Raw genomic sequence first — 12,065 nt, forward strand, 5'->3', positions numbered from 1 at the left:
TTCTTTTTCTTTTTTTTTTGAAAGAAAGTGTCTCCCTCTGTCCCCCAGGGTGCAGTGCAGTAGCACAATCTTGGCTCACTGCAACCTCTCACCTCCAAGGTTCAAGCAATTATCATGCCTCAGCCTCCGAGTAGCTGGAACTACAGGCATGTGCCATCATGCCCAGCTAATTTTTTTTTTTGTATTTTTAGTAGAAACAGGGGTTCGCCATGTTGCCCAGGCTGGTCTTAAACTCCTGAGTTCAGGCAATCTGTCTGCCTTGGCCCCACCAAGTGCTAGGATTACAGGTGTTAGCCATGGCCAACAAGCAGGATTTCTAATAATCTTATCAGCTTATCTTAGCACCTATGTTCTATATGATTTACATGTGATAACTCAGTTAATCACTGCAACAACCCTATAATGTAGGTATTGTTATTATTCTCAGAAGGAGGTGATGAGTCAGACAGAGATTTAAGTAAGAAGCCCAAATTAATAAAATTAGTAAATAGCAGTCAGGATTTAAACCTAGCTGTCTGGCTTCAGAACCAAAGCTTTTAACCAACTATGCCAGTACATAATGAAGCACAAAGTATTACAAGGAGCTTATAAAAAGGCACACCAAATCTATCTGAGAAGATGCAGGGGGTCAGGGAAGCTGTTTAGAGGAACTAAAGATAAGCATATAACCCTTCACTAGGACTTCATCCTAAGAGCAAGTGGGAAGCTACTGGGGCTTTCAAGTGGGACAGATGATCAGGTTGCCTTTTATAAAAAGTTCACTCTAGTTCCAGTGTACAAAATGACTTGAGAAAAGTAATGCCCAAAAGAAGACAATCAGCTATGAGGTTCCGGAAGAAGCCTTGAGCTAAGAGACAGAAGGGAAGGGTCATGGCTGAATTTAGGAGAACTTAATGACATCAATAATAGCAGGAACTAGGGGCTTATAATATGTGAGGGGAGGGGAACAAAGGGAAAGGAAGAGCATACGATGGTTTTTGTGTTTTTTCACTTGAGGGACCAGGAAGATGAATGGCAATGTTATATACTGAAATCAGGGAAGTCAGAAGCAGTGTTAAAAGGCATTTTAGAGGAGAGGAAGATAAGTTCTATTTCAAATGTGAGTTTCCAGTACCTGTGAAGCACCCACATGAAGTAAGTCATGTATACAAACACACTTTGAGGTACTGAACTCAGAAAGAAAGTGTGAGCTAGATATCACCTGGGGGTGACACCAAATAGATAACCCAGTGAATGAGAGAGGATAAAAACCTTCTTAAGGGAGAATACAGAATGATAAAAGGGACCTTAGGAATCCAATATTTAAAGGTTAGGCTAAAAGATACAACATAAAGTACAAAAAAAAAAAAAGAAAGAAAGAAAGGCATAAAATAAACATGGGGAGTAAAAATGCTACATTTATACATATGCATTTGAGAAACAGACTTGACATAGGTAGAAATTTGGATAAATTCAGGACATGTTAATACTTCAGACATTTTTAAATTAAGGGGTACAATCTTTCTAAGTGTACTGTATTAAATGGCTACCTGCCTATCTTGATTTAAATAGCTGTTACTCTTTGTATTGGACTGGTTAATGGTGACTAGGTATCAAATATCACAGGGACTGTGCAGGTGGCAAGGACAGTCTTTGGATTCTGGAAATAAGACAACAGAAGCCACAACAAACCCTTTTTTATAATGAGGACATATAATCAATAAACAAAAGACAAGTATTTTTTTTTTTTTTTGAGACAGGGTCTTGCTCTGTCACCCAGACTAGAGTGCAGTGGTGCAATCATAGCTTATTGCAACCATGAATTCCTGGACTCTGCAATACTCCCACCTCAGCCTCCTGAGTAGCTGGGGCTACATGAGTGCGCCACCACACCTGGCTGATTTTTTTTTAAGTAGAGACGAGGTCTCACTATGTTGCCCAGGTTGGTCTCAAACTCCTGGCCTCAGGCTCCCTCCCATCTCCCAAAGCCCTGGGGTTACATGTGTGAGCCACCATTCCCAGACAACATAAGTACTTCTTAACCAAATACTCCTATATCCTTGCTACGTTAGCGTAAAAAAACAGAATAAAACATACATTACCTTATATACTTCACTAAAGCCACCTCTACCAAGCAGATGAAGTAATAAATATCTTTCATTTAATGTTGGGTGATCTTTGAACCTTAGAGGTGGGGGCAAAAAACAGACATATTAAAACACACACACAAAAATTCCTTCTACACTGAAGTTCTACTCTCTTATTCTATTCCTAGCTATTTATTTCTCAGCTATTCCACTGCTAATTTCAAATTTCATTCAATATTTCTTTTCATTCTCTACCAGTCTATCTGTATGACTACCACCCATCTTAAGGCTTTGGCGCTCACAAAACTTTTATAGCTCAATATTCAGGATCAGTGACCAATATAGCACTCTCACAAAGACCTAACAATTACTGCATTGCCAAGAGCTTCATAAAATCCTTTATGTACTCAGCAGGAATCACTTCTCTGGAAAAAACAGACTTTTATATTGGGAGTTATATCAAGCTTTTACAGTATTGACATATGATTAAACATAATTATAAACTGGCTTTCATCATTAAATTTTACTGTCTTTGGACTTTTGTAAAATAACCACCAATTTTAAAAAGATTTTTTAAAATTAAAAAAAACACTCGTAGGTAATACTACTACTATTACTACTTAGAATTTACTGTACTTGCCATATATAGGCTGAGTATCCCTTATTGAAATACCTGGAACCAGAAGTGTTTCCAATTTTGGATTTTTTTTTTTTTTTTAATTTTAGGATATTGCCGACTGAGCATCCCTAAACTGAAAATCCAAAATCTGAAATGCTCCAATGAGCATTTCCTTTGTGCATGACCTTTGAATGTCATGTCAGTGCTCAAAATTTTTCAGATTTTAGAGCAGTTTACATTTCAGATTTCCAACATTAGGATGTTCAACTTGTGCGTTTTATGCTCTTACCTGTATTAACTCATTTAGTTTTCAACCCACCCTATCAGGTAGGTCCTATAACTATGTCTATTTTATAAATGAAGGTACTGCTGCACAGAAAAGTTAAGTAACTTGCTTAACAGCTAATAAAAGGCAGGGCTTAGCAGAAAAATGTGGTTCCAAATGTACACTTTCAAAAAAAAAAAAAAAAAAGTCAGCTTTGCAATGCTAATACACTTTATTTATTTATTTATTTATTTTATTTTTTGAGACAGAGTCTCGCTCTGGCTGGAGTGCAGTGGCGTGACCTTGGCTCACTGCAGCCTCTGCCTCCCGGGTTAAAGCTATTCTTCTGCCTCAGTCTCCCGATTAGCTAAGACTACAGGCACGTGCCACCATGCCTAGCTAAGTTTTGTATTTTTAATAAAGACGGGGTTTCACCATATTGGCCAGGCTGATCTCGAACTCCTGGCCTTGTGATCCACCTGCCTCGACCTCCCAAAGAACTGCGATTTCAGGTGTGAGCCACCACGCCTGGCCAAAATACATTGTATTTTATTATTTTTTTCAAGATCAATTGACTCTAGATTTAGTAATTTAAGCTTTTTCTTGAGAAACTTGTAGATATAAGAAATTTCTGCTTAGTTTCAAGCCACACTGTAAAGCTGTAACAGTTGATTTTATTTTCATCAATGTAAGTCAGATCCACAAAATTTGAAATGTAATTTTCGGAATAGTTAGTCTTAAATTAGTTTTGTACCATATGCTCTATTACATTTTTTTCTTTTGGAGACAGAGTCTCACTTTTTTTTTTTTTTTTTAAGACAGTCTTGCTCTGTTGCCCAGGCTGGAGTGCAGTGGCGCAACCTCCGCCTCCCGGGTTCAAGCGATTCTCCTGCCTCAGCCTCCCAAGTAGCTGGGATTACAGGCGCCCACCACAATGCCAGGCTAGTGTTTTTATTTTTAGTAGAGATGGGGTTTCATCACGTTGGCCAGGTTGGTCTTGAACTCCTAACCTCAAATGATCCGCCCACCTCAGCCTCCCAAAGTGCTGGGATTACAGGCATGAGCCACCACACCTGGCCCCTCGCTTTTTTTTTTGGAGACAGTCTCACTTTGTCACTCAGGCTGGAGTGCGATCTAGGCTCACTGCAGGCTCAACATCCCAGGCTCAGGCGATCCTCCTTCCTCAGTCCCCCAAGTAGCTGCGACTACAGGTGCATGCCACTATTCCCTGCTAAGTTTTGTATTTTTTGTAGAGACAGGGTTTTTCCACCTTGCTCAGGCTCGTTTTTGACTCCTGGGCTCAAACGATTTGCTTGCACTGGCCTCCCAAAGTGCAAAGATTACAGGCGTAAGCCAGCACACCTGGCTTTCATTAGAATTTTAATCTGACATAATTTAGGTTATTCCATAACTATATTATTTCTTTCCCTTCACACAATGGAATGATCTGTGTATTTATGAACTATACATACACAGACATCACAAGAAGGCCTTTCTAAGCAAGATTTTCATATTTCACACAGAAATTGGCCACTTCCTATTCTGATACTTGTATTAACTCATGAAGCTTTAAACTACATGAACAGTCAAAATGAAGTGTAAACAGAAACCTTTCCTCTCTTTTACACCAACTAAATCCAAGTAGTACCTTGCTTAATTTCTACTTCCATGTCTTGCTCAATTTCTGGCTTTTTCATGAAGCTCCCACAAGCCCACAGATATTTTCTTTTCTTTCAATTGCTTCAACATATACTATCTATGGCACTCATTCTGACAACCGATTAAGAACACAGACTGTAACCTGTACTTTTCCATTTCTCTCCCAATTCTTACATAATGTGGGATACATGGCTTACTGAAATACTTTTGGTTGAAATAATTTCTCCTTCACTACTATAACAATTAACTTTGGTATTCAAATATTTATCAAGTGCCTGCCATGTCAGGCACTGGTCTAGGCTTTACGGATACAGCAAGAACAAAACCAAGTCCTTGCACTCATGAAGCTTACATTCTAGAGGGAGGAGACAAATAATAACTAAAAAATAAATTTATAATTCCAGATAGTGATCAACATTCAGAAAATATAAAGCAAGGTAACGATATTAAAAAAGGAAATGAAGAAGCAGAGACTGCTTTTTTTTTTTTTTTTTTTTTTTTAAATGGGGGTCTCACTATGTTGACGAGGCTGGTTTTGAACTCCTGGACAAAGCAATCCTCCTACCTTAGCCTCTTGAGTAGCTGGAACTACAGGTGAGCACCACTGGGCCTGGCTAGGGACTACTATTTTAAATAGGGTGATCTAAGAATGGCCTTTCTAAAGAACATTTGGAGTGAGATGAGTAATTAAGCCAATTAGGTGTTTAGAGGAGGAACATCCAGGCAGAGGAAATGGTAAGCACAAAAGCCCACTGAGATGGGAATGCTCTTGACATGTTTAAGAGAAGTGAAGACAGTGAGGTGGCCAGGGACCAGATCATAAAAGGCCTTCCAAGCCATGGGAAGGACTTTGGATCTTTTCTAAGTACGATGAGACAACCCAAGAAGGAAATATTGTGTTTATGCTCTATGCGGGGTGGGGGTAGTTTTAATAATATGAAACTGTGAAATGCAAATAATGACTTACTGTGAATTATCTTCATTGTTTATTCTTTTCAGCTCACGTATGTGAAGATTTCTGACTCTTTCCAAACGTTCAAGTTCTGCCTGGATTTCTGCCTCTTCCTGAAAATGAAGAGAGGGGACTATAACAAGCTCAATTTATTTGCGATATAAAAAAGATATTTTTACCCATGCATCAATTTTTTACAGTGATGGGAAGAATAGTATATTATTAAGTACCACTGAGTTAAAAGACCAAAGTGCTCTTTTCAATGCCCAAAAGATGGAAAGAGATAAGGCAAAAATCTATTTCAAGAAACCATTCTCCACATGAAAATCTATACCTAATGAGATGCTGGGTTTTATTCTGTACTACAAGAAATCTATTTTTATAATGCATATACTGAAAGGTAGTTGAAAACTGACATGACATAAAATGAGCTATTTCTAGTCCATGCAAATTTTAATTTAAGAAGGAATAATTTACTAGTAGAAAACAAAATGAAAATATTTTATAATAGTTAAAAAAGGAAGAAAAAAAAAAAACAATGATTCTTCCTACACCTTACAGCATTTGGAGTACACATACACACACACACACACACACAAACTGACCACTCACTTGCAATCCTAAAGATACATTACAACAAAAAATTTATAAATTGCTGTAGTAGACTCTAAGGTATCAGAGCAGATGTAAATAAACCTTAAAGAGATTTAATAATCAATATAAATATTTTGATAAATACATTTTTGTCTTAAAATATACAACTTTTAGACTAGCCACCAAAACAAATAAGTACACATAATCACTCATGTCATTCATGTCATTCATTCATACACACACACACACACACACCCCCCCCTTTTTTGTCAATACAAATTTGAATACTACTTAAAAAATGGATAAGACTAGGGCTGGGTGCAGTCGCTCACACACGTAATCCCAGCACTTTGGACTTTGGGAGGCTGTGGCGGGCGGATCACATGAGGTCAGGAGTTCAAGACTAGCCTGACCAACATGGAGAAACCCCGTCTCTACTAAAAATACAAAATTAGCGAGGCGTGGTGGCGCATGCCTGTAATCCCAGCTATTTGGGAGGCTGAGGCAGGATAATTGCTTGAACCTGGGAAGTGGAAGTTGCAGCGAGCTGAGATCGTGCCACTGCACTTCAGCCTGGGCAACAAGAGGGAAACTCCATCCCCACTCTCCAGTCCACCGCCACCCGCCGTCAATAAAAAAAAAAGGATAAGCCTGTGCCAGGTTTCAGTGAAAATTTCTAGCCCAATTTCTTTCTTCACTCTGTCACTCAGGCTGGAGCACAGTGGCATGATCACAGTTCACTGCAGCCTCGACCTCCCAAGCTCAAGCAATCCTCCTGCCTCAGCCTTCCAAGTAGCTAGGACCACAGGCATGTGCCACCACACCTGGCTATTTTTTTGTGGAGATGGGGTCTCACTGTGTTGCCCAGGCTAGTCCTGAACTCCTGAGCTCAAGGGATCCTCCTGCTTCAGCCTCTCAAAAGTGCTAGGATTATAGGTGTGAGCCACCATGCCCTGCTTAGAATATTTTTAGTACATAATTTTGAAGTAAAGAAATACAGATCACCTTGGCCTAATGTGTACCCACTAGAATTATAAATCTAGACCACATGGAACAGAAATTTTTTCTGAATAATGCATTTAAATATTTCATCAGCTCCTTTGCTTCTTTTTAGTAATTTATCTTTTGATATAAAAAATTATTTACCTCAAAATATAACTCTGAAATTTACTTTGAAAATATAAATATTATCATTTCATTCAAAGACAGATAACAGAGGTATAAAGCTTATTACACCAGTACCTAAGACAGAAATTCAGAGGAATATTCTAAGCATTATGAGAAAAAACAAATTATATCTCTAAAGATTATGTTGTTTGTACTTCACATTACTCCTAAGGTTATTTTTATTATTTTAAAATGAAATTCAACCACGTCTTGTTGCAGAGATATTTAATGCAGATTTGATATTACATGGCAAATAGAACATTTCAAAATAAATTCAAATGAAGATAAATCTTTCTACAAGTATTTGGAGATTTTCTACAATAGGTACACTACATAGATTCTCTTAACTGAAATTTCCTAATTAACAGCTTCGGTCACATATATTTTTAATTTTAATTTTAAAAAGTAAAGTGATATCCTAGAGATTCAATAATCAAAGTTTCATTATAAAAACAGGAAGTAAATTTTAAAGCTTTGAGACAAAAAACTCAAAACATAGCTTAGTTATCATAGTTTAGCCATGTAAAACAGACAAGAAACTGGCCATACAGGTTTACCCAGGAGTATGAAAGAATTTAAATTAATTTACACTAGAAATCTAGAATCTAGATTCAATTCTAATCTAGACTAGAATCTAGAAAGCAACGACTCTTTCCCTTCGTGTTACTGTTTGCTGCTTAAAAACTTAATTTGACTGTCACACGTGTAGGAAGCTACTCAACATTTGGTAGGCTGGTGAAAGTTTAAATAATCTGATAAAACTGTGAAAAGCCTATTAGAATAAATACTTGTTTTAACTTTTATTTGAAATTGTGGCATGGGGAGACTATTTCAACAGTGAATTTATAAAAGCTAATTTTTACTGAGTCATAAATATATAAGATTCAAATAGGTTGTTGATGAACATAATTACATTTGTTTTATAATCTTCAGATGTCTATACAATGGTAGTAATCAATATTACAAAATAAATACTTGTTAAAGAAAACAAAATATGTCTGTATGAGCAAATTAAAGCAAGCTTTTTTTATTTTGCCTCTAAAAACATGACAAATATGTCCCATAAAAATCTTACAAAATAAAAGCACAAGCAAGTTTCATTCCATCTGAATTGTTAAGTTTACTGGAAGAAAAACAAAATGTCAGTAGCACTAGAGAAAAAAAGATGGATTCTGGGTATTTAGAAGGAAATGTCAAGGGAAGAAACTATGTCTTAAATAGATAGATATAAACCCACCATACTCAGTGAAATATATTTGTCTTTCATCTTGTAAGTTAGTATTTCACAGTATCTTGGACTTCAAGCAAACTGACACACTTCTGGGGGAAAGGTAACTCTGCTACTCTAAAAATTCCACTAAGAAAAAGTACATATATTGCGATGGGCTGAATGTCTGTGTTCCCTCAAAATTCATATATTGAAGCCCTTATTCCCCAATATGGCAGCATTTGAAGATGAGGCCTTTGGGAGGTACTTAGGGTTGGATTAGGTTATGGGGCCTTCATGATGGGATTAGTGGCCTTATGAGAAGAAAAGCTCCCCCACCCCTCCCTCCAAGGAGCACAGAGAAAAGGCCATGTGAGGACAAAGTGAGAGGGTGGCTATCTGCAAGCCAGCAAGAGAGCCCTTACCCAAAACTAAACTCTGCCTGATCTTGTCATGGACTTCTAGAATAAATTTCTGTTGTTTAGGTGCCCAGTCTGATATTTTGTTATGGCCAACACACATACTTGTAGATAAACGCTAGGGCAATACTGTCTAGCACACCTTGTCCTCAGAGAATGGGGCAAGGCCTGGTTTTGGTTTGGCCCAGGGTACAACAGTTTGAACAACTTATCTTTGCTACAGATCATTTCCAAAGATCTATCCAGCAGGCTACATTCTCCTTGCCTGAGACTGACATTAACCTGTGGGCCATCCTCAGAATTAATCTTTTTCCAAGGGTTCAGGAGAAGACAGGATTAACTAGGCTCACAATTGATCTGAATTCATCACAGAATAGAATCCTCAAACTCATAGCAAAACTAGGCCAGACGAGTAGACTGAAAAGAGACAATCCAATCAGCTAGGTTGTGCTTAGTAAGAACACCAAGTTTCAGTCCTGAATTCATACACTAGCTGAGCAGTTAATGAAAGCAGAGAAAATCTAGAAGAAACAAAGAGACAAATAGCATCTCCAGAAATGAACTGGTCTCTGTAGGCTATTACAATGAAGAAGAGACATAAATAAGAACAGACTGCATTAAAGAGAGAGGTAAGTTTGGCAATTAAATACACAATAAAAGGACATGGCTCTTTTCTGTTCAAACAAAAACTACAATGGAAAATTTAACAGTACATACTATAGCTATTTTAACAGTATTTAAAAATAAAATCTAATACTCTCACTCACATAAAAAGCCAAGTCAGACAGGTATACAACAGATCTCAACACTGTCTCATTGTTTAAGTAACTTGCAAAAAACACTACCTTCTAACAGTTAAAATTAAAAAAAAAATGTGTATGGATAACTCCCACAGCAACTTCACTAAAAGACTTTGCCCCTCACCAGATCTTCAGCACAGAAATGCTTTCTATTTGTAATCAAAGTCGCTTATGGCAACTTAATATTCCTTTGGCTCAAGTCTATAAGCCAAATGTAGGCTGTAGCAATGTAGAATTTCTGTAAAATTCCAGGTTAAAAATGATAGGTGGTTCCTATGTGAAGGAGATGTTTTTTAAAAAGAAAAGAAAATGGTAGGTGAATCTGGAGTATTTTGGAGCATTTCTCATAATGGCATTTTTTTCAAAAGGCAATTATTAAAAGGTGAAATATGGTAGGCATTAAAACTATAAGGCTTAAAAAGTTATAAAATACATTTTTATATGTAAAACCAATACATTTACTGAAAAAATAAAACTTGCTAGTTTAAAGTTATTTAGCAAATCCTGAATGTATGTTACATATTCTCTCTACCAAAAAACTCAATTTCTAAGAACTGCCTTTGCATAAAGCCAAAATAAAACAGGAAATATTTTGATGTATTATTCTCAGCGTGCCTATAACCTATGGGAGTTGGTAGAAGAATATAACTTAGAACAGTCTATTCACCGTAACAACACTACTTGATTAAGAAAACCAGTTCAGAATGAGGTTTTAACACCAGCCAGGTGAGGTGGCTCACACTTATAATCCCAGCACTTTGGGAAGCCAAGGCCGGTGGATCACCTGAGGTCAGGAGTTCAAGACCAGCCTGGCCAACATGGCAAAACTCTTTATCTACTAAAAATACAAAGATAAGCCAGACATGGTGGCGCTCGCCTATAACCCCAGCTACTCGGGAGGATGAGGCACAAGAATCACTTGAACCCAGGAGACTGAGGTTGCAGCGAGCCAAGATCACACCACTGCACTCTAGCCAGCCTGGGTGACAGAGTGAGACTCCGTCTCAGGAAAAAAAAAAATTTTAACACCAAATTCACTTTAGTAATGTGAATAATATTAATCCCTTAAAAGTTAACATCTCTAAATCCTAAAAAAATTAAATTTTAATTTCACAAACTATTTATAATGCCATTCTGAAAGTTTACCACCAAGAAAGTGAAAGGTGAAATTAACAAAAGGCACTATTAAAATCTAATTAAGGGCCAGGTGCAGTGGCTCATGCCTATAATCCCAGCACTTCGGGAGGCTGAGGTGGGTGGATCACGAGGTCAGGAGTTTGAGACCAGCCTGGCCAACACAGTGAAACTCCATCTCTACTAAAAACATATAAATTAGCCAGGCATGGTGGCAGGACCCTGTAGTCCCAGCTACTTGAGAGGCTGAGGCAGGAGAATCGCTTGAACCCAGGAGTCGGAGGTTGCAGTGAGCCCACATTGCGCCACTGCACTCCACACTCCAGCCTTGGTGACACAGCGAGACTGTCTAAAAAAAAAAAAAAAAAAAAAAAAAAAGCTAATTAAAAGGAAGGGCAGTGCAAAAAAACAATTAAGGAGAAAATTACCAATTTATTTTGAATTTATCCTTATTATGTCACCATATTATATGCTTTCCCATATCCTAAATATGAATGTGTGAGATATGAACCAACGAAAATAAAAGCCAGCCAACCAACCAAAATAACCACCTAGACAAAGCAGGTCTGAATTTTGAAACTATTGCACCATAATCATATTTTTGCCTGAGAATAATTGTGTAGATTGGGGAGAAGGGTAGGAGAAGGAGAAAAGATAAAAATCATTAAATATTGGGGGCTTTCTTTGCTAATTATATAAATGTTCCCTCCACCCCCATCCCCAATCACTAAAGTGGCTTATTACTGATGAGAGCATACTGTATCACCTCAGGTGTGTTCAACTAGCTTAGATAATTAACTTAGTACCTTTACTCAATGTTTTGCTCTCTACACACTTCATTTCCTGTATTTCTGGGTGTGTGTGGAGGGGTAATGGCTTATTCTCCCTTCAAATGCATAAATACATACATTAATACCCGTAACTTGGAATGACTGTTAAAACAGGCAGGTTTTAATTCTGTCAGTTCCTCTACTTTATTACAACAAAACAAAACAAAAACTACCTCCCCAGCATCAAATAAATGTTTAAGAATTCAGCTGATTGGCAAAATTTAAATATCTAGCACACTTGTCTTAAAAATATTTACAGCTGCTGTATTATAGGAGTGAAATTAACGTTCAACACTAAGCAAGGGGCTGACACCAAGCCTGATCACACACAGGTGCGATGCCTTCGTGTAGTA

The 12,065-nt window shown here is 37.5% G+C and overlaps 1 protein-coding gene across 4 annotated transcripts in view; it reads right to left on the bottom strand.

The window, feature by feature from the left end:
- Window positions 1-12,065, bottom strand: part of TLK1 (tousled like kinase 1) — a 173,422-nt gene that overhangs the window by 18,286 nt on the left and 143,071 nt on the right. For all 4 annotated transcript variants that reach the window (XM_054476994.2, XM_063648302.1, XM_054476997.2 and 1 more), the window contains 2 exons: window positions 5,577-5,674; window positions 2,082-2,163 (listed from right to left, as the gene is read on the bottom strand). In XM_054476994.2, coding sequence (XP_054332969.1) covers window positions 2,082-2,163; window positions 5,577-5,674 — 180 coding nt within the window. The remainder of the gene's footprint in view (window positions 1-2,081; window positions 2,164-5,576; window positions 5,675-12,065) is intronic.

Source organism: Pongo pygmaeus, chromosome 11 (assembly GCF_028885625.2).
Source record: "Pongo pygmaeus isolate AG05252 chromosome 11, NHGRI_mPonPyg2-v2.0_pri, whole genome shotgun sequence".
Lineage (NCBI taxonomy): Eukaryota > Metazoa > Chordata > Mammalia > Primates > Hominidae > Pongo > Pongo pygmaeus.